The 24,089-nt window shown below is 39.7% G+C and overlaps 1 protein-coding gene and 1 long non-coding RNA gene across 2 annotated transcripts in view; both read left to right on the top strand.

Annotated features, from left to right (window-relative positions):
- Window positions 1-24,089, top strand: part of LOC116056551 — a 112,683-nt gene that overhangs the window by 80,721 nt on the left and 7,873 nt on the right. The window lies entirely within an intron of this gene.
- LOC116056550 (glial cell line-derived neurotrophic factor-like) lies at window positions 3,428-7,457 on the top strand. Its single transcript, XM_031308692.2, has 2 exons — window positions 3,428-4,543; window positions 5,643-7,457. Exons 1-2 carry the CDS (start codon window positions 4,309-4,311, stop codon window positions 6,188-6,190), a joined length of 783 nt encoding a protein of 260 aa, XP_031164552.1. The 5' UTR covers window positions 3,428-4,308; the 3' UTR covers window positions 6,191-7,457.

The following is a 24,089-nucleotide window of genomic DNA, read 5'->3' as shown; positions in this document are numbered from 1 at the left end:
TCCAGCAGGGGGCGACTCCAAACTGACGACCCTACTTCTCACTTCATTTATTACCTCGATAAACATTTTCATAATGAGTTTATGGTCTCAATCGCTAGTTTTAAGCCTTCTTTAAAGGCAGGGTTGAGAATGTTAAAGAGCTAGCAAGATTTAAAAGTAGCATCTCCTCGAGGCTCCATCTAACCCCTCCCCCTGCCCTCGGGGCTCCCCCCAAACACAGACTTGTACAAGCACCGCTGCATCGCTGCTTCAGAATAAAGCGGAGAAATTTTACTTCAAGTCTCATTCACTGGTAAGCAAACCTAATACCTGATACCTAAAACCTAATATTATCATGCCAAATGTTTAAAACAAACATGATTACTGTTAGCAATGCTGCGACGATGTCCATTGAGCTCAGGCTCATGCACGGGAGGAGTAGAGCACGCGCAGCGGTGCAAGGAGGCATTTCATTTGTTCTTTACAAGTGGACTGCGACGCAGTGATTGGTGGGTCTGACCACAAAAAGCAGAGGCTGATGGGAATGCCATTAATTATTCAAGTATTTAGTCATTAACCAAAGTATTGGAGAAATTTAAAAATAAAACCTAACGATGGCACTAGATGAAAAGTCAGGTTATGACCAAAGTCATAAGGATTCATCCTCTGGGGACCATGGATGTCTGTATTAAATTTAATAGCAATCCATCCAATAGTTGTTGAGATATTTCAGTCTGGACTAATCGACCAACATTGTCATTCCTCTAGCTCAGCTAAAAACAAGTATGAGATTAAAACATGTAAATGTAGAAAACAGGACTATCACCAATCTCCCCACTCTCCCTGTCAGTGTGGAGAGTCGCGATACTCTTTTTCCAGCTAATTACTAAACCAGTAGCAGTGTTTCAAATCAGACGTCCATTCAGGCTGTTAACTCCTCCCACCCATAAGCCACTCAGGGAGGTCAGTTTCATGTTGGCCGATAATGACGGGTGAAATGACCTATGCAATTACCCGTGTTGCATGTGAGTCAAACTGAGCCCCAAAAATGGCTGATTCAATTGCAGACTGGCCCCTGATTAGCCCTCATGCTTTGCAAAAAGAGGAATGGACATCTGTTTGGTGTATTTGCTGCTTGCAATGGTGTAATTGCTTGAGGATGAGATATTTCCATACAGTTAAGTGAGCAGTTCAGTGGAAAGGGAAGCCTCTTCTGAATGATTACTAGTCTAACTTCTAAAAACATAAGCGGAAGACCACTGTTATTCTGTATGACTGTGCTCAAATGGTTTTTGCATGTTGGGTGTAGTCAAGTGATTACAATACAATGTGGCTAGCATGCACTGACACAAACATGATTCATCATGAAACACTACACTTCAAGGGTGCATGGACGTGCATGTGTGTTTATACATTTACATATACTGCACAAACACATACGGATATACAGTATGTATTTCACATCAACCTTGTAAAGTTAAACTACCATAGAGGAAACAGCTTTATTTAGTTCTGCTGGAGAGCAAACAGCGGAACAATTTTGCTGGAAAAACTGTTTGTGTGCACCAGAACAGCAGTACATTTTATCCACAATAATCATTTACTGCAGAAGAACAAATGTTTGCAGGCATTCGATGTGTCTTAGGACCTGATAACTGAAGTCATCCTGGTCATGTCCATATAACTGAACATGTGGTATACTGAACATTATTGTAAATATATACAGTATTTGTTCTGCTTACCCTGAACAAAAAGTCTCAAAACATTACAGCTGTTTGAGTTCAGTTAGTTTAACTGTGGCACTGGCTAAAAAGAAATAAACATATTCTAACTACTATTGAAAGAAGAGACCTTGACACGTTCGGCCTTGTTTATAGTAATAAATACAGCGTGGGAAGGAAGCAAAATCCCTCAACAATGTTTCTGTTCATCTCTCATTTGTTTCTCTCCATCTGGCCTTTAAACTCTTTTTTTACCACTTGAATAAGTGCATGGGCCACCATTAGCTGACACTAAGAAACAAGTATATGCCACACAAAACAATTTTAAAATGTCTCCTGGTCCATTATGAGCATTCAGACATGCATGGATTTCCAAGCAGACCTGCAAGGCCCGAGGGGTCAACTCATAATTTTGACGATTATATTTTATTCTAATTGAGATGTTTTCTCTTCATTGTGTTTTCAAATATTCTAATGCATTTCTTTGCCATAAAAAATGGAATTTAGGCTGTGTTTGAAAGGTGCTGTGGCACTAAATAAACCTTCCTTGCCTTAAGCATCTTTGACTCATAGTAAACCTGCAAAATGTAACTGAAAGAAATATTCAGGGGTTTTTAATTGAATTATCTTTGGATGACCAACATGTAACTCCAGACAAAAATCACTACATAGACCAACATACAAAATCAGTTGAGCCAGCCTAACTAGAGAACTTATATTTTCAGGCTATAGGGTATATATATATATATATAGAGAGAGAGAGAGAGTGCTTGCCCTCTGATTTATACATCAAACAAAGTTTTTAATATTACACAACTGTAGTGCAACTTAAAACTTTCAACAACTGACCAACAAACATGCAACAACATAATTTTTATGTATATTTTCTTCAAGATTATTTGTGTAGCTGAATGTGTTTTAATGGGCCTTACAGACTTAGATCAGCAACAGTGCCCAGCCCAAGCTCTCTAAGAAGACGAGGAACATCTCCCCACAAACCATAGAACAACCCAACAGACATGGGAAGAAACCTCGCGAAAGGAAATTCGAAAAGAGATCCCCTCTGCTCGGATGGGTGTCTGTTTGTGTTTGTGTGTGTGTGTGTGTGTGTGTGTGTGTGTGTGTGTGTGTGTGTGTGTGTGTGTGCATTAGTAATTATACCAGTTTCACATCAGAAAAGTTCCACTCATCTTTGTTCTGTTTTCATCATTAAACTCACACACACACACACACACACACACACACACACACACACACACACACACACACACACACACTCACTCTGCCTTGTTGTGCTCTCGAATAAAAATCATGAAAAAGACAGAGATGGATAACAATGTGACTTGACACAATGAATACATAAGAAGATGGAATTTACTCATTGCCATTCTTTCACTGAAGAAGAGAATCTGCAGCTTTATTTAAAGTAAAGTTCTGAGTTTCTTATTGACACCCACTGTGGCTGGTTTACAACCCAGGCTTCCAAAGGCAGTTTGCAGTAGTTTAATTTGTTTAACAGGATCACTCACAAAACACATGTGCAGTACGCTGATCCATATACGGCATGAGCCAATTCCACAGATTTCAACACCATTCATCATCGTCTTTAAAACGTTGTTTAAAAGTCATGACAAAGAAATCTGATGAAATGACACTTTACATCTCGGATTAAGCAAAACCAAAATAATGTTTTCTACAGTCAAAATTCCCCAAGTTAAACACCCAGTTGCTGTAATGAATATCAGCTCAGGCTTCCTTGATGTAATCTGCTCATCAACTGCCAAAAAACATGATTTCAAGCTCACTGTGGTTATAAGTAGCAACACAATCCACTCAGTCTGTTTTGACTGGCTGATTAGAAACATGTCCCCCATCCAAAGTCAACCAAACACAAAAAGCAGGATGGGAAATCAAGACTATTGATAGTGGAAAGTGTGAAACTTCTCTCTCCCTCTCAGCCATCTGAGTACACAGACTGAGCCTCTTTTATAACATAACTCCTCTACCCTCACCAACTCTGTCTGGACCTTAAGTTCAATCATGAATATAGATTCCATTCCTCTGTGAAGTCTGCATGGGTGGGGACAGGAAGAAGTAGGCCTAGAGGATGGACCATCAGACGTCACGAGCACTTCCCATCTCTCCTGTAGACCTCTCCTTCTCCTCACGGCTCAGGATTGATGGTGAGTGGGGATGTGCAAGAGTCACTGCATTGTGCAAGAGGAATCGTGCGCACTGAATGAAAACCTGTAGCCTGTAAACTGGGAGTATTTTTTTTGTTTTCCAAGCGTCGATGGATTTGCAAACAACTTCAGAGGGAAGTCTTTGCTTTTCCTTTTGCGCTTCTGCCTTTGCTTTCGAGCCTTCTTGGATGTTGCGCCACGCTGCACAGCGTTTGCCATCTGGCAATAGCGTGCAGTTTACAGTACGCAGGCATTAACACATTGATCTTGCCAATTTTCAGTGGCTGGAACCCGAGCCGATGATTGCGCCCCACCTTTTCCTCTCCAACTATTGGACGTCTTCAATATGTTGTTAATCGCGTTTGCCAGATGATACCTGTTGATTTTTTATCGCGCCATGTCCTTCTGTCGGACTGAAGTGGACAATGAAGTTATGGGATAGCCTGACCATTTGTTTGATACTGCTGAGCGCCGTGCACGCCAGCCGGCTTCTCCGGAGCCGACCGCAGTCCACGTCCTCCAAGAGGAGAGGGCGCGCCGCAGAGAGTCCCCTGGAGCTCCCGCCGGTTCAGATCCGCCTGTCTGTCACTTCCCCGGGCATTAGCCGCGCTGAAGCGGACATAACGGACTGGGAAGAGACGCTGGCTGGAGGGGAAAAATGTAAGAGCCTGGGTTTTTTGTATGGAGTGTCCAAAGTGTCCACAAAACATCATAAGAAGTAATTTGCACCCAGCAGGCTTTCTGAGTTTTTAATTATTTTTATTTTAAATTTTAAAATTTAAATATATATATATATATATATATATATATATAATGACCTTGTTATTTGTGTCTAACAGAAAAAACGTTTTGACCGAATTACCTCCTAAATTGGAAACATGTCATGCTGGTCACTCACTCTATTGGCCAATTTTCAAAAATACAATGCTTAAACTGAATTTGATAGGCCTACTAAACAACTTATTTACTTATTAACAACAAGAGTTATTGAAACATTTGCAATGGTGGCCTCTAACCTTCCTACCAATTAGGCCTGCCTCATTCAGAGCTAGTGGATTTTGATGTTATTACTTTCTACATACCTTTCCCACAGTGTACAACACCCATATTAGAAATGTTTATCAGTTTTGGACAGAATTAAATGATAGTAGGTGGGCAACTAACGATTATTTTTATTATTGATTAATCAAATTATTCTTTTTGAATAATTGTTAGTGTAAATGTAATAATACCTGTTACATTTTCCTAAAGCCTAAGGTGACATATTCAATGACTCGTTTTGTCTGACCAACAGTCTAAAACCTCATCATGCTTAATTTATTAATCACAAAGGACAAACACAAGCAGCAAATCTTCACAAATGAGACACTGTAACCAATGAATGTTTTCTGTAAATATTAAAAATAGCAATAGTTGTTGACAACATTTTTGTCAATCCACTAATCAGTTAATTATTTTAGCTCTAGTGGTATTTGCTATCAGGCTATGTAGTGGCTGCTGTATCTTTAATTCAACTAGTCCACTCAAACATACAACAGTCTGGCGCGTAAATAAGAACAGTTGTAACTTGGATGAATCAGTTCAAATGGAATTCCTCTGCAATTAAAAAAAACAAACAATGTGTACCATTTCTGCATTTAAATGTGTTGTTGTGTGTAGACACACTCCATCGGTTCAATAGCCAGAGTAATGAGTTAAAGTGAAACAATATGTGCTGATACGCCCTTATAAGAGTGCCATTTCTCTTAATGTGTTTCAGACACAATGGAGGAGCCCCTCCCAAGTGAGTTTGAAGATGTGGTGGACTTCATCAAAGTGACCATCAGTAGAATACGTCGCTCCTCATCCACCGTGTCCTCATCCACCTCCTCCCCCTCCAAAGTAGACTTGAGCAGCAGGACTCGACACAGACGGGAGAGGAAGAAGGGGGCGAGCCAGCAGAGTAGAGGAGGAAGAGCTAGAGGAGGGGAGACAGGGAGGAAGGTTAGGGAAGGAAGAGCTAACCGACGAGGACAGGGCTGTGTGCTCAAACAGATCCACCTTAATGTGACAGACCTCGGTTTGGGCTACCGCTCCAGCGAGGAAATGATATTCAGGTACTGCTCCGGACCCTGCAGGAAGTCTGAGACCAACTACGACAAAATCCTTAACAACCTCGCTCACAACAGGAGGCTTCCTCCTAAAGACACGCCCCCTCAGGCTTGCTGTCGGCCAATAGCATTTGATGATGACCTCTCGTTTCTGGACGACAACCTCGTCTACCACACTGTGAGGAAGCACTCTGCTAGGAAATGTGGTTGTGTGTAGAGTGTGAGCTGGTGTCATGCTTTGTGTTGAAGTGAGTGTTTTTTCTTCTGATTTACCTCTTTGTGAGCAAACTTTCAGGCATTATGTGTGGCCATGTGACTTGAGTCCATCGGTAAAGGAGTTAATAAGTAGAGGAGGTGGCGTCTACAGTTTTTACCCCAAAGCAAAGATCCTCTTCTTCTCCTCCTCAATCAAAATTATCCACAATTTCCTTTACAGTTCACACCTTACGTCACTAATATGTTCAGTGTGATTTTAAATGTTTCAATGGATACTGAACCTAAAGGACTGAAATCAGACACAATGGATGATTCAGCAGACTCATTCTGTCTACTGTATAGCACATATGTTACATGGAAAAGGTTATACATATGAAATGTATTTATGAAATCTTGAATATATTAACTTATTGATATTTATTTTGTTTTTATAAAAGGAATATGTATATTTATTGTAATATGATATATCAGTGTTTGCCAAAAGGTTTAACTAAAAGAGGTTAGTGGTATATTTCCAAATAAAAGCAGTAAAAGACTGGGTGGTTTACATTGCAAAATCTTTTAGGTGCCCTGTGGAGTTGTCTTGTAAACAAACAAAGTTATGTGTGCATTCAGTGTTTCTCACCAATATACATTTTGTGTATCCAAGAGGTCTAACAAAAGAGTTTAATATACATATTTTCTTCCTCATAAAACATTTTCAAATGTAAATCATGCATTGTTTACATCACGTTCCCTAGTTTGCAGTCTTCTTTGCTGTTGCATTGCTACTTTGCTTGTTACCATCACCAATTGTCGATCAGCGGAATATCTGAAACTGGTGGCAGGGCAGTGTATTGCATTGCCCACATGATTATACAATACAAACATAACAGGTACTCTCTCTTAAAAACATTGTTCTATAGCACTACTAGTGGTCAAAAACTCCACACACCTTAAACGTTTTTCTTCCCGGGAAAACCATTCTCAGTATCTTAGCGTTTACAATGTTCTACAATTTTAGTGTCATTTGACTGCATTGTTTCCGTTTTTTGTTTTTAATTAACAATGTAAGAAAGTAATGTGAGAAAAGCTATATCAAAGCATTTTGTTGTCATGATTAGAAGAATAGTTGTTTATTCACTGCTAATTTCATGTCCTATCAGATGAATTGCTGTTAGTTAAACAAGATTTTCTCACTTTAGAAACATAACTACAGCTTTATTTTTATACGGTACTCACTTTTAAATTGTCTCATTTAATTAATAATAAATGTATTCCACACAGTGTAGTGTATTCTGTATTTAATTACTAGCACACATGATTTAGTGTTGTGGGGATGAGTTTAGCAGATAACAAGCAATGCTGCCATAAATTATCTTAAATCTTAACGGTCAGCACACACTCAGACAAAAGCTTGGGTTTTGAAAATTACGCTATACAGTTTTTACATAAACTTGACATTGATCAAAAACAAGTTAGGTAACAGAAATGAATCATTGTATTGCTGTCACTTTTCATGTAAAAGAGGGATAGGAACAAGATAGCAATAGGCCATTAGGGATTTAAACTTTGTAATAAAGGATGAATAGAATCTGATGTTATCAAATGACAGGAACAGGCATTAAACACAGAAGAGAATGGAGTATCTATGCCTAAAGTAAAGTATAGTACCTCCAGTGCCTAAGAATAAAAGGAAGTTGAGACAGACAATGAGGGATGGAAGATAGATGGACGGAAGACCAGTGTTACAACATAAAGAAAACAACATGGAAAAATGACCCTTGGAGTTAAGAGCTAATATATGTTTGAAGAGAGAGGGAGGACAACGAAAAGACAGTGTGATTAAAAGGTGGCAAATATCCAGAGAAGACAATGATGCAGGAGTTGGAGAACATGAGAAGAGATGATGTGTCAGGCTTAACTAATGTGTTTGGTCGATATAGGATCCATCCCCTGCTCTCTCACATTTCACAGCCCTTCCTCTAACTGTCTCCAGAGCTGTTAATCAGTGCAGCCTGGTTCAACAACTACAGGGCAAAACTGGGCTAGCCAAGTCTCTCTTATTTCCTTATGCAACTCATTATCTCTATACACAACACTGTGATTCTCTCTGAGACATTTTGCAATCAGAGCTGATACACCAGTCAAGCTCAGAGCAGGTGATTGATACAGTTTGACAGCTGCGGTTTCACTGTTAAGACATGTTCAGCTCTACAGCTAATACTAAGAAACTTGAAATGTTTACTTCACTGTGTTTGAAATGTTGATTGATTTATTGGATGTTGAACATATCACCATGGTAACATTATGATAGTAAAAATCTGCAGCCAGTAACTTTGTTACGAAACCGGCTACTCACAACATCAATATTTTATCAAATGAAAAGGATCGCTTTTTGGTCAACCTAGAAATGCAGTGCACATAGTGAGTCAACACGTTCCACAGCCATTACTTCAACTTTTCCTACTCATTAATTTAGTTTCCAAGACACAGATGATCCTGTTGAACTGAATAATCAGAGTCAAAACCCTATTTAAAAAAATAATAATAATGTTTTAAAAACTACACCCACAGTGTGGCTTGGCAAAACGTTGACTCTAGTCTAATGGCTACTGTGGGGCCGATTAAACATATTCCTGCGTCAACCATGACAGTGCCAAACTGGTATTGGCCCCACTGTGGAAATGTACATAGTTCATCAGCTTTAGCTGTGGACAACAGAGGAAACCATTAGAGCTAACTGACAGTCAGATGATAGTGTCATTAGTCAGATGAGTCTACTGCTCTTTTGTTCATGCTGTCAGAGGAGCTTGTAATGAAGGATAATGTTCCACCGGAGTGTAATACAACACAAGTGTTAGCGGTTGAGGGGATGGTGTTCCAAACTGCAGGTGCTAAATACTGGCAGAACTGTAAGTGTTGACACATTCATGTTACATTTTGAACTTCAAAGGGTTAGTTCACCTAAATTACAAAACTCTTACCTGTGATGGTGTCTAGTCATGCAACATTTAAAGACATGAGATATCATCTCAGTACAATGGAGGTGAATACAATGTCATGGCACGTTGTGCTCACGGCACTAAAAAATTACAAAACAAAAATCAACAGCAAAACCTATTTTTAGAAGCAATATCCTGGTTGCTCTTGAAAATCCACAAATCTAAATATGTTTTCTAATTTAAAAAAAAAAGTTGTTTGAACGATAACTATTAGCGAGGTTTATATGGGGCACATGAAGCTCATTTCTCCCATGATTTCCAAACCAATGTGGAGACGCTAAAAAAGTCAACCTGTCAGACTTTCAGGAGAAAGCCTGTTTCCTTTGAGTCTCAGCTTTATGGTTTTTAAGATTGACTTTATAAGAAGATTTACATAGTAACTAAAATTCTCACAATTCAATTCAAATCAGTGACCAGCTTGTTTACAGGAGGAAGTAATTGTGGGCAGAGCCATGTCCGCCACCATTTTGCCAGCTGGCGTGAGAAAAGATCAGAATGATAACCTATGTGCAATCACGGTATTATCAGACATGTCGCGGGTCTTCATGCGAGATCTGTCAAACCACAAGAAGCTCTTTGTGCCACTGCTCTGGAAGTCAGTGTGACTCAGGCTATATGACAAATCAGTTGTAAAGACACAGAAAGAGGGAAGAGAGGCATCACAACATCAAAACAATACAGCTGCCAATTGAAGACGTATGATGACAGCACAATACTGATCCTGTTTTTTAGATCAAAAGAGATCTATTTTCTTCTCATATTCACAGTTGATAAAAGTAGTTTGTCTTTTGTGAGTCTTTTAATCTGAGAGTCTTAAAAGCCTGAAGGTCATAATCAGAAATACAAAAGGAGGAGTGAGGTTTAGGGTTTTGGCATCAAAGTTCTGCAATATTAAAGTAGATGGTAAGAAGTCTAAAGAAAACACTAGTATTGTAGTGATTCATACAAGAGTAGTAATAGTTTAAGAAACACAGCTGTAATTGGACTGCAGAGGCAGAGGGGATAAACATGGAGCTAACCGCAATGCACTGATCATCGTCAGCTGGCCTATCGCCAAACCTCCAGCCTGGACCAGCAGCTGAAGGCTCCCCACTAATCTCTACCACCCACCCACCCACCCACCCACACACACACAGATACGTGTTGTCAGTCACACACACACACACACACACACACACACACACACACACACACACACACACACACACACACACACACACACACACACAGAGACAGATACGTGTTAAGGCGCTGACACACAGAGCCGATTATCAGCCGTCGGACAGTCTGGCAAGGTCGGTGACTCGAGTCTGTTCGGTGTGTTCCGCGCCGTCGTCCATTGGAGGAGCTGTCGGCCTTTATTTTGGCCGACCCGACATGTTCAGTCGGAGACAGGGTAGTCGGGACTCACCCGGAAATGGCGAGCGGATGAGCCTCTCAAAATCTGACGAAAATCTTTTAAACTGACCTTTGTCGATCTGAAATGAAGACAGATTCAGCCTATTTCTCGCTTAAAATGTTTTCAGAAACACGTTTCGGTGAACTATTTTAGTACAATATGAGATTGTATTCTGAACAAGCCGCCATGACAGTCTGGCTGTGAATTTCCGGAGAAAAAAGAACCACGTGACGCGTTCGTCCTATCAGCTGCCGGTTTTCATTTTCTGGGAAACAATACAGAGAAGCGCCGCCTGCTGCTATGGAGACGTATTACGTGCAGAGCGTATGCTCAAGTCGGCGTCGCCTCAGTGTGTTTTGAGGCATTTTTTTGGACCTCGGGGACCCGACTGATCAGTCCGACTGCCTTTTCTGCCGACAGTCGGCCGTCTGGTTGGTGTGTAAGCACCATTATCAGTCATCGTTATAGTGAACTGCAAATGAAATATACACTGATTCACCCGATGGCCAGCTAGATGAAAAGAGAGAACAATCGACTATCGCCAAGCTGTTCTCATGATCCATTCGTACATATAGCTAAAAAAAGTTATGCACTGTAATTCGTATGTATTCCAAGTATTTATTGGTGTATACACCACATTGACTGCTGCTGAAGAGCGCTCTGGTCCGTGTAAAACACAGGACTTTCAAGCAGGGGAGCGGAGCTCGTGTCCCAGGGAAAACACAAGACTTTCACTTGTTCGCGTCACAGGAGTACTACTTAAAGGGACTGGTGTTTTAATCCAAACCACAATCTTTTTTCTAATCCTAACTAGTTGTTTTGGTGCCTAAACTTAACTCTAGTGGCTGCATGACGGTCAACTTTTGTCGGCTAAACAGCCACTGAAAGGACCGTCTTCGCAGTGACGGGTTCCCAGCTCACAGTAACCTTCTCACGGCTAAATTTAACTGTAAAGACTGCTAAACTTAACTGTCATGGGACCGGGCGTCACATGATCAGCCGGCGGTCATAATTTCATAGGATATCATACAAATTGTTGTGCATAGGTTTTCGTACAATATCATACAAACCCATTTATGAGAATGCGTTGCCATTGTAAAACACTACAACATCAGTGTTGTGACTTTCACCAAACCCTCTATTTTTAATGTCAGCTTCTGGAAAATGTTTTTGAATTTTGCAGGGGATTTAATATTTTGTGGGCTTGCGGGAGACAGTGATTGTGGTGAACGCCAACAAAAGGAGGTTAAAAGAGAAGATATCTCTGCAGCTTATACGTATGATGCAAGCGTTTGATATTTTGAATGTACGTGACATTTGAACTTCAGTTAGCTTGAGTAAGTCTGACTCAGACACTCTTTTGGCAGATGCATTATTTTGACAGGACTTTTAGAGCTGCAGAAGGAAATGGGAAGAGGTGTAAATGTAACACTATCACCTGTGTGTTGGTGTGTGAGAGGTGTTCGCTAAGATGGTTAAATATTCAAGTGCAACCTGAGAATGTGCATTACAACGCTCCGTCTCAGCCTCGCACCTGTGGGACATCATGGTGTGTGTGTGTGATCCTGACTTAGGCTACCTTCAGGGACCCATTACAGACCAAAAAACAGTTAATTGGGGATAGCTTGTCCAAATGAGGACAAAAAGGTGTGTCCACAATTGGGAAAAAGATGATCTTTGGTTCAGTTGTAAAGGTTAGGGTTAGGTAGGTTAGGGTAAGTCTCCAGGAAATTAATATAAGTCCATGTATGTATATAAGTGAACGTGTATTTGTCTGTGTGTGTATTCATACAAGAAAGTTCAAATCTCTATGTTTGCGTATTGGACCAGATGAGAGTGCCGGTTTAAATAAGTTTTATTGCATAAATTTGCCACTTTAAGTCTTTTAATAGCCAGAAGTTGCAATGTAAACCTCCTATGTGACTGTGTATTCCTGGTGCTCTCCAGCCTAACAGTGGTGTAAAAATAGAACAACTTTTATCCTTTTCTGTTCTGCTGTGTCCCTCTTGGGACTAGATGTGTGTAAACCCTTTTCTGAATGGATGGATAGCATCACACTGAGAAGGCAAAGCCAAAGATTTTGACAGGCTGGTTGATGACGTGATTTTCCGTCCACTTCTGTCTGTGTTGTTAGAGTGCAATGATAAGAAACAGCTCAGAGGCAGACTGGACAGTAGTGCTGCTGGAAATGAAGCTGTCCGCTCCAATGTGGCACACCACATCAAGCAAAGAGGAAACTGCTGAGATGATGTGACGGCCTGCTTGAAAGGGGTGTGATCCTGAATGACACCACCAAAGACACACGACACAAGCACACACTAAGTTATATTTGACCAGCTAGGACTTACGTCTGTGAAATACTTATTCAAAACTGTATTTCTTTTAACAGAGAGTTAAATAATATACTTGCTTGTGACTATAGACTGATGGATTGCATGTACGGCTTAGTGACATTTCTACTTGTCAAATTTATTAGCAATGTTTTGTCTGAGGCCACTTGTAAACGTTTAACTGTTAGCCTGGCTGCCAAGAGCTTCAGGTTTTTATCTATTTAGATTCACATTCTCATTCAGAAAACCTTTATTGCCCTTCACAATGTGATAGAAACATGTTTTTGTCTCAGGCTGTAGCACCGGTGGGAGATCAGGTCGGCTATTAATCGTAGGGAGTGATTCTGTGTGCAAGATAAAAGCAAACTGTTGTAGTTAGCTACAAAACCAAACTGTTAGCTAACCTGAACTAAACTGTTTGGTAGCATATCTTCCCAGGGCCTTTGTTCCCCAGCTTAATATCCTCTTAATAGGACACATTAAACAATTGTATGTTCTCAGCAATGTTTTTTCCCTAGGTCAGCTGTTTAATGTATGTTCCCCTGGGTCAATATGTTGCAATCACCCACATTTTAAAGCTTACTAATGTTATAGCCTACTCCTCAAAATGCCCTTAAAATTTATGGGCAAGACAGTTTTCTTGACTTCTGACTTTTTCAAAACCTACAAAAAACAACATCAAACACAAACTTTAAACAGCTTTAACAGCCATAATATGTTTAAAATAATTAAACCATTAATCATTAAAGGGACTTAATATAAAAAAGCATGAATTTGAATTTGGGAGTTACATAACATACTACAGCTGTTCCCTCTGGGGTTAAAGCTATGTAGATATTACAAAATGTACATAACATACATTGTCAATACCTCAGTGTACATTCCTCTCATCGTTTACACACATGGCTCTGAAGCACCTCTGCTACGCTCAGGTACAGAGTGGAACTGCTCTAATCTCCTTGTAAACACAGTGTGTGCATGTGTGACCCAAAGAGGCCAACCAGACCACTAACTCACAATTCATTCTCCCCTCATGAGGAAATGGCAGAATGTCCCTTAGCTTCATCCATTAATGTCTCTAGCGCTCCATCCTTCTTGTTCTCTTATACCCCCTGTGATTAAACTCAGGAATGTGTGTGCTTATTCACATGCACTCCTGTGCGTGTATCTGTGTCTATTCCCTCGTGTTAAAGGGAGGAACCTCTCACTTCCTACATAAACACCTCAGAGGTATGCAAAGGATCTGTAGCGTGAGCTTCTGACTCCTTCACCCTCTGTAACTGCAGTTATGCCTCGCAAATAGGACACATTGAAAGTTATTGAAATGTTTTAAATGGCTACTCACAAACAGCCAAGTTTTTGGGCCAGCATTTAAAGAAAAGAATATAATTCAGTCATACAAGGATTAAAAAAAAAATTGGGGTTTTAGTAGACCAGCCTACCAACTATGGGTGAAAGAGTGGCTCACTGATTAGACTGGTCAAGCTGGGTTCAAACCCTGTGAGAGCAAGGATCCACCATGCTTAATTGTTTATGGGATTAATTAATTAATCACCAAATTTTAAGACACTCCATACTGGTTTTACTCAATACATGAAAGTTAAAAACAAACTTAACACAAAATAAACCTGACTTTAGTAATCCATATACAGGGAGCACATTTCTCATAATTTTCACCAGTTTCTTTAGCATGAGAATTTCGATATATTATACATGCATTGCATGCAACATGTCAGCCAGTCGCATGATACACCTTGCGGTGCAACATGGACACATGGTCAGTGATGGACCCGGGGTCACAAGGTGTTTTGGGTCTTGTCATCAGACACCCTCAACCAAGCGACCCAGCCGGGGGGGCTGATCAGGCCCCGCCTTGTGTCTAGGTAGCTTACTTTGCCACACTTCACCCCTCTTGATCCAGAGCCAAGAGTTAAACATCAGCTGATGCTAATTGTTGTTAGCTAGCAAATTAGTAAACCTTCTAACTAATGTAAACTGCCAACTGAAAAGTTCAAGATGTGACGTTAACATAATGCAAATAAGCTAGGTGGTTTACCAGGCAGCATGGGTACAGCTGTTTTTTTATCAAAGATATTACATTTCAAGAAAGTAGCTTGGCTAACAGTAATGCTAGCTATCAGTAGCCATATACATCAGGAATATTAAAACTTCTGACTGGTAATGGTTCCATAATTGGGGAGGAGGAGGAATATATGTACCAAGATATAAACTAAAAAGGTTTAATATAGAACCGCTTGTTTTATATATAATCCTGTGCCATTATCTGCAATTTGTCTTCTGTTCTGGTGTACATTTATACTGTTTATTTAAGTTATTGGACATCTCGATTTTGTTATGTTTCTGAGGTAACTGTATTTTATTTAGTCTTAACTCATTTCCTTACAAAATTGGAATTGTGGCCTTGTTTATGTTTTGTTTCCTGCATTTTATTAATCATTGTAAAGTTTTATAAACTTCTTTCCAAACTTCTGTCTTAGCTCTTTATCTGATCATAAAAGATCATACATCTGATGAATATATTACGCAGGTTGGCTTTAGTATCTTACTGGCAATATAACATACACACAGATAAAATACACAAATACAAACAGATGCATACGCACTGTATCCTTACCATCTAACACAAACCGCATCCATACTCTAAACTTGAATGGAAAAAACACATCAGCATGCCAAAAACTGACATAACACTGAACCATGTGTGTATACATAAATCTACAGCTCATCAGGGCACTGAAATAATATGGGCTTCCCAACCATGTAAGCAAGCATTCCTCTATGATAGCTGCAGCATTGCACAGATGTTTCCTCATCTTTGTCCTTTTCACAGGCTGAAAACAAAAAGATGCTGTTTTAAGTTAGAAAACTGATTTACACCTCAATGAAAATCTAAATATTTCACAGTTTCACTGTTAATGACCATGTTCATGTTTTTGCTTTACTCAATAGTATGCAGAAGGAATAAATAGGAGAGGTGTTGTAGAGGAGGGCTTCAAAGTTACATAAGAGCATGAGCCACATTCAGACTCACAACATTGTGAGTGATCACACATCCAGATCAGCCCACTGAGCCACAAGGGTGGCAGAAACTGAAAAGAAAACTGAAGAAATGCATAGATTCCATGACAAATCAGATACTCGTAAAGCAACATGTTAACACCTTAATAGGCCACTGGAACGTGAATTCAGTGAAAAAACAAGATTGGCACCAAATTTTGCAGTTATAAGCTACTGATCCGATCCAAACATAAGTGTGTAGGATCCCAAAAATACCTACACAAGTATTTACAAGCCTCTGATCCTCTAACATACATCTGTTTCCCCCCTGAGGTGAATGGACCCTGAAATGGATCCTACTAAGCTAGAAAATGACTCAGAGCAAAAAAAGGGAGCAAACAGTTCAAACCTCTGACTCACAGCACCTTTATAACCCCTCTATAACCTTTCATAGGTATACAATGACCTTCTTATGACCCCTCATAGTGCCTTAATATCCCCCATCCAGGCCTGAGTGAGGAGAGACAGACCTGATGGAAATTTGATATCTTGTGCTCAGTTGCCCTGTAATTCACTCACACACATCATCTAGCTCTGACAAAAATCCAGAGGTAGATTGCAAGCATAAAGACGCTTAACACGGACACATGATATGCACATCTACATATGCACATACACACAGAGAGACACACAGTGACTGATGTCTAACTGTTTTAAGGCTACTTTTTACTATGATCTAACAAAAAGTTGAAAGCACAAGGCGGATAATAACATGGATTATTTGCCCTTTGATTCGTTTAAGTTATGCCATATGGTGGAAAGTGCCCTACGCCACTGTGAAGTGGACACATTTTAACAGAGATTACAACAACAGGAAATAAAACATTGACCTCTGTAATGTTTCTGCCATGCTCTAACCTTTGAGGTACACAGAACAACAGTAACAGTCTTAACTTCTCTCCACTCTGGATGGAAACACTAAATTCCCACCACAGGCTACTTTGTGTACAGGATGAACACAGAGCTAAAAACTTTAATTCATAGCCTTTTTATCCATTTTTCCTGTACTCTCCACAAGACATTTATTTGAATAACTTAATTTTTAAGTTGCCAGTGCCTCAAATCTGCAAACCAGAGAACCATGATTATAACATATTTTAAAGCATAGTTCAACATTTTGGGAAATGCATTGATTCTTTTTACTGAGAGACTGATACCACTTTAATGTTCTATACAGTAAATATGAAAATACAGCCAGCAGCTGGTTAACTTAGCTTAGCTAAAAGACTGGAAACAGGGGTGAACAGTTACCTGTAGAGAAGATGTTACTGAGTTGCATTATGGGAAGTGTAGGATTCAGTGTTTTGGGAGCTTGACCCATAGGAGGGACTAAAAGTCAGGACATCTTAGCCTCAGCAGCTTTGATTTTTGATTTTGACAAATTTTTTTTTAATCTGTCTGTCACATGTTTAACAAGTTTATGGAAGAGTACTACTAAACCACTGGACTACCCATTTATAACAACTGAAGCCTGTTTTGTGTTTTGAATTCTTCTAAATGCTTGTTTTGTTAGTATAGTAGAGCAGAAAACCGACTATCATCCGTTTAAGAGTTGCTACATTAATATTAAATAGGCAAGTTTAACTTTTTTAGTATATATAATATTTATATCATGTAATAGCATTTTGTTATGTTTTAAATATATATCCTTTGTACAAGCCTGTGTGCATTCTGTTTCACATGGCTGCAACATTCATTTTTTAAAAGTTGAAGAAAAGTCGAAGAAACATGGCCTTGCAGTAATTTGTCTCTACAATAAAATGAGCTGCATGATGGGGGTAAACCACAAAACATGCTTTAATCTCCAGAAAAGCTCCATCTGTAAAGTGCAAGTAGGTTTCCAGCTGTTCTTTCTTCATTTTATGTGGAGTTCTATGTGACTGTGGCACCACTGTGGGACACACACTTCCTGTCTTGTTTTCTAACTAAATCTGTGGTGGATCTTCCATACTGTGGATTCTGTGGATAAATTGTGCTGACACCAAAGAATAACATTTAAGAAACTGTTATGTTTCATGCCTTAGCTGAATTATGAGCGAGCTGAAATGGAAAAACCTGCTGTGTGTAAACTGGTCACTCATTGAATCTATTATTCAACAAAAGACACCCTGATTACAGCGCTTCACACTGAGGCTGAACACACAGAGAACTATCAACATGTGCTGAAGATACTGCCATAATGTCAACACAGCACACTGTCATCAAAGGAACCATAACAAGAAGGAACCACTGGCCTCACATCAGGAGCAGTGGAAGAGCCCATGGAAAAAGCTGGCGCACACACACCTGTGATGACAGAGGTAGACACTGTACGCTACTTACCTACTCTGTCCAGCTTCATTCAGGAGCTTTTTTCTGTGAATATTGACACTGTGTCATTCTCCTCTCACATCACTAACCAACTAGTCTCACATTGCCAGACCCTCCTCCACAGCACCGTGGAGGAGGGTCTGGCTAGTCCAAACAGCATTCCAGGATGGGAGAAAAGCGTGTTCTGGTTTATTGGCATTTCTTTAAACCAATCACAATTGTCTTGGGCAGAGCCCGTGGTGCCGCTGCAAAATAGCCTCGGGAAGGAACTTGTTTTGGTGGAACGTGTACGTTCAAAAGTTGTTTTAGTCGTGCAACAGAAAACTCAGATTGGACAGATATTCTAGCTAGCTGTCTGGATTTACCCTGCAGAGATCTGAGGAGCAGTTAACCATAGTCCTCATAAATCCACCGGAGTTTAAAATTCTAACACAAAGAAAGTGGAAGGTAACAGACATCCGGCCGAAAAGAGTGAGATCCGGCGGAATTTCCACCGGCAACGGAGCAATCCCAGAAGTGGAACATCGCAGATATAGACTACTAACCAACTAATGTTTCATCATTGCTGCAGAGCAAGCAGAGGACTGTTTGATATTACATTCTTTTCAAGGGGTACTCCAGCAATTTAGTATGGCACATCCATACATTTGGGGGACTCACAAGAGACAGTTTGAGAAAAAGAATAATCAAAAGCAGCAGTTTGCAGTTTTTCTGTAGCTCCTGTAAACGTGTGCACATACATAATCAAAAGCACACATTTATACTGTGCAGCACCCCTTTAGCGAAAAAATGTCCTGTGTGCACGACATCTTTCAAACTCAAACTTGGGTTGTCTACACTAAATGTGTAGCTTCTAAACCCAAACTGAGATAAACCTGATCACAAAACTATGACGTCGCCAAGGCTATTGTCTGAGATTTAACAAAGCTCCTCCAGAGCAACATAGGACATGCAATTTTCACAGGCTGAGTAATACTCCCCATGATGACTAAACTGATCATCATGTGTAAATTCAGCGAAGTGCCCCTTTAATGGATGAATGAGCAGCTGTGATTGTAGTGAGAACAGTTTTCGATCTCCAAAGAGAGACTTTGTTGTATCACTACTTGTGGTCTGTTGGTGAGAAAGTCCAGACCCCAGTAGTGAGTGGATGTGGGCAGCGGACTGAGATCAGCTTTTTGGGCCTGTGTTATGACCCAGCTCATGAGGGGAAAGGGAAGCAACTTAAAACCAGGTGTTTTTGGTAAAAGTAAAGTTATTTATTGGTGAGAGTTTAACGTAAATCAACAAAATCAGGTACACAACCTACAAAGGGGAAAAGGGCCTGTGGGTGCTGCTTAACACAAAGAAATAAATATATCTGAAAGACTGACTCTTAAAATAAGAGCTAAATCACTGAACTACATAAACAGAAACAAAATCTCACTAATTAGCTTTAAAACCAACACAAGCAGAACAGCACCCCTATACCTACTGTAACTAACAGCACATCTACAAGTGTGACAGTTTTTGAAAACTAAAGCCTGGCCCAGTCTCCCAGGTAGGTATCATAACAAAGTACCTCAATCTCAGCACAAAACAAGTAATTGACATTCACCTAAAAAAAGCACAGGCCGCCTCAAGTGACAATTTGACACCCTATATACAGTGTTTTCTGTGGGTTTTTCAAAGACTTAGGTGCGCATATTTGGTAGAGGGGTTTAGGGGTCCTCCCTCAGAAAATGTGATTTTTCAATAGAAATAATGATCAATTTCACATCCTTTGGAGCATTATTATCACCATATCTGTGTCTGAAACGTTGGAAAAGCTAGAGCAAATAAATAACACTCAAAAAGCTTAAACCCAATACTTGCTAAAGTAGTCCACTGGAGACCAAACTACAATTTATTATTTTTTATTTTTTTTGGTGGATAATGTTGAGTGCTGCTATAATCAGTGTACTCAGAGCTCCAAGTAGGAAGTGGGAGGGATCGGACTCGGCTGGACCAATTCCCGACTGGGAACCACACACTCTACTTAACATATTCTCATACGCTTAATCACCAAAAGAAGTAAACACATGGGAAGGTGCAGCCTTAACAGCCTGATTGTGTTAAGAGTAGGGCTGTGCTCGAATGAAGGAATTCGTAGTCGACTAACACTCATTCAATTGTATCGACTAATCGATTAGTTGATTTAATCGACAGATCTGTAATCTGCATGTTTCTCTGCAAAGAGTCATGCAAAAGCACCACTTTAATTCTTGTGTTTACCAGAGATGTGCTCGTACGTTTCTTGGAAATAAGTCATTCAGCATGAAAAAAGCATACAACATGACTAACCGACTAAAGAAATCTTAGTTGACCAAGACCAAAACGACCGATTAGTCAACTAATCGACTAAGAGGGGGCAGCCCTAGTTAAAAGATGAGCCATAGTCCAACAAGAAGAGCATGCACATGGAAGTGAAAATGGGAAGCATCGAGTTTCATTGGTGGTCCAAAGTAAACGTCCAGTCAATGGCAAAACAGTGACCTAACCTTTCAAAACTTGTCTAGACTTTTTATTTAGCACTTTATTTCCTGAGATAGATTGGAAAAGTATTACTTTAACATGTATTAGGTATAAAAAATATATATTCAACATAACATAACATAACCTGTGAAAACCACAAATTATGACTATATAATGCACAATCAAAGGATATTGAAAAAATGTATTAGACTTGACTTAAAAAGCAGAGCAGAGAAACCGAACATGGTGGTAAGGAAACACGCCTCCCCATCCAGCCAGCTGCAGATCACTGCACAATACAATCAGATGCAGACACTCTGCTGTAACATGCTTTGACTAAGTAAAGTTGCATACCTGATGTATTTAGCATAACATATTTGTATACAAAGCTGTCTGATCAATAGCATTTCTATGTCTGTCTGTAAGCATTTACATCTTTAATTCGTAGACAAGCAGACACTGCCCATTGTACAACACACAAAGAATAAACTAACCTTAACCAAGACTCTGCCGCTAGGAAACCTGCACAAAATCTTCCTCCACATCAGCAACACATTACACATGAACCCAAACAAGCTATTTGCAAGGAGCAAATGTTGCACATAGTATCATATATTTGACAGCCAACAAAGGATGCATAATTATTTCTGTAATTGTTGTTATTGTTATTAATAATTGTGCTGAAGTCGAAATGTCAACAATTGTCTGACAGCAACGTTTTTCAAATCTGAATCAGTTGCATCATTTCTGTGCCACAGCTACAGCAGACATTGATTTGTCTTCTAAATCTGGAGACAATTAGTTGTTGGAACAAAAATCAAAATGCCAGAGCTAGTCATAAAGTTGGGGTAAGGAAGACCGATTTCAGCTACACAATGGTTTTGACAGGGAGTTGGGAGACAGAAAATAGAGAACATGGAATTATACAACAGAGCTTGCATTCTCTCTTTATCTTCCCCTTTCTCTCCCACATCTGTAGAACAGATCATTCTAGTGGCGAAAAGGTGAAATTAACCCCTAATAAGACTCCACATTAACACCTCACCGCTCTACTGTGCCTGGTTGTCTCTGGTATGACAGATTAGCTGCTGAAAGCCTTGTGGTACACAGTAAAGCAACAAACATGAAATATCTCCAGGTCATGGAGAAGGGAAGAAGATAACCTTTTCATCTTTTTTACTCGTGTCTGTCTCATGTGCACACCACAAACCATCACATACCTCTTCCTTACATCTCCCTTCTATTAGAGGCCCTGTCTCTCTCTCTCTCTCTCTCTCACACACACACACACACACACACACACACACACACACCTTTGCAGTCGGCCCGGTCACATTGACTTCCCTTGTGTGAAAGCAGGAACATACAGTGTATTAACAATTCATGGTGCATGTCTTCGAATGCAATGGTCCATGATAAAAAATAGGTCCATGCAGACTTAGGGCCACAAGCAACACAAAACAAACTCACAACATGTAAAGGAGCATGGAAACAGGCAAAAACACAAACACTGGTTTATGCAAAAATAAGCAACCACATTCCTGCACGAGGAGTCACACATACACATTCAGACCACCATGTACATGCCTCTGGGGGTACAAAGATACACAAATCATGGACATTCATTTTCTCACACATGCAAAGACACATACATACTTTTAAGTCTTGTAAAATGGCAGTGATGGAACCCACCTGTCCATATGGGATCTGATAAACACCCAGGTCTATCCTGTTTAGTTGAATTAAGTCTCTGTAGCTGTTAACACATGACACCAGCCTTCCTCCTCTCCTTTAACTTCCTGCACACACACGTGCACACACACACAGGGGTTGCCTCTGCCAGTGGTGGAAGTTATCCATCACATTTTTCATTCCCTCTCTCCACGGAGCCCCTCACAATCACCTCATCTTTCCTCATCACATCTGCCAAAACATTTCTCTCACGCTCGCAGCACTGACGGTTTTCAAACGTTCCCCTTGTAAAAACTACTTCCACTTCACTGTATTGACACTATGTAAAGTTTAAGGGTCAGGCCATCGCCCCAAATCCCAGGATGACACTTCAACTTTGTTCATGCTTTCGGACAGAAAATACTCCATTGATAGATATCACAAGTCTAGGATGATGAGTTATTGAGTTATTAAGTATTTCAGGATTTGTATCATCGATTTATCTGCCAATTGTTTTCTCAAATAATTTAGTCAAAAATGTTGTAGAAAATGTCTGTTACAATTTCTCAGTGCCAAATGTGACATCTTGGAATTTTGAAAGTTTCAGTTTACAATAATTAAAAAAAAGAGAAACGCTGAAAATTCTCACATTTGAAAGACTGGGGCAAGTGAATGTTTGCTTGAAAAATGACTCAAACAATTGATCAGTAATCATAATAGTTAACCACTGTTGTATTTCACCGTTCTGTTGTATAAACTAGCCATTATTTTACTTCATTTATTTCTAATATGCAGGTCATTTCTTACTATATTTTCTGCAATGCTTCAGAACAGGTGGAAGGAGCAACAAAAAACTACCGGCTGAGAAAAACTAAAGCTGTTAACTCTTGTGTTGTCTTCCTGTCGACCATGCAAGTTTTAGTTTTTCTGTTTTTGTTTTTTTTTCTCCAAATGCTATAAAACATTTATTTTACTATTTTTACTTCTTAAATTAAGACACTTATAACAATTATAAGGACATTTATAACACTTACTGAAGGTCTGACATATGGCTGCAACAAAATCATCTCTATGAGATTTATCAAGTCATGCACTTTGACATTTTTTGATAGGAACTAGAATACAAAATACACAACCAAAAAAAGAATGAACCAAGAAACAATAGGCACATTTTTGCAAGCTACTGGACAATGTCAACAGTGTTAGGTTGTAGGGCAGATTCTCCCTTTTTGAGTGGAATGAGAAAATTGGAAAAAGAGGCACTTTTGTGAAATCATAAATCAACACCCTGTGTCCAACAAGAGCAGCTGAACCAGAAATATCTTTATTTGAACAAGATCCTGTGAAAAAGGCTGGAAACCCAAAAGTTCCATAAGACCGATCTGACAAACACTGGATCAGGGCCGATATTATAGGACACAAAAGGAGAAAAAACTATTGAAAACCTAAAAGTACACCAAAATTGTGGTTTGAATTGTGTACAGATTGCCACAGGATCTTTATCAGATCTCTGCATGGGATATAGATGTAAATAAATACTAACACTGCAGGCCAAGTATACAGCGTTCACTGGAAGCCGGTACAATGAGTGATGTTGACCATGACATGGAGAAAGCATTGTGGAGAGATATGGCC

The sequence above is a fragment of the Sander lucioperca genome, chromosome 2 (genome assembly GCF_008315115.2).
Source record: "Sander lucioperca isolate FBNREF2018 chromosome 2, SLUC_FBN_1.2, whole genome shotgun sequence".
Lineage (NCBI taxonomy): Eukaryota > Metazoa > Chordata > Actinopteri > Perciformes > Percidae > Sander > Sander lucioperca.
This window is presented reverse-complemented; position numbering and strand designations above follow the sequence as displayed.

Excerpts from the sequence above, each read along its gene's own strand:
- LOC116056550 (XM_031308692.2), top strand. The coding sequence starts at position 4,309 with ATGAAGTTATGGGATAGCCTGACCATTTGTTTGATACTGCTGAGCGCC. Across the intron at positions 4,544-5,642 it reads GCTGGCTGGAGGGGAAAAAT|ACACAATGGAGGAGCCCCTC; the intron begins GTAAGAGCCTGG and ends AATGTGTTTCAG.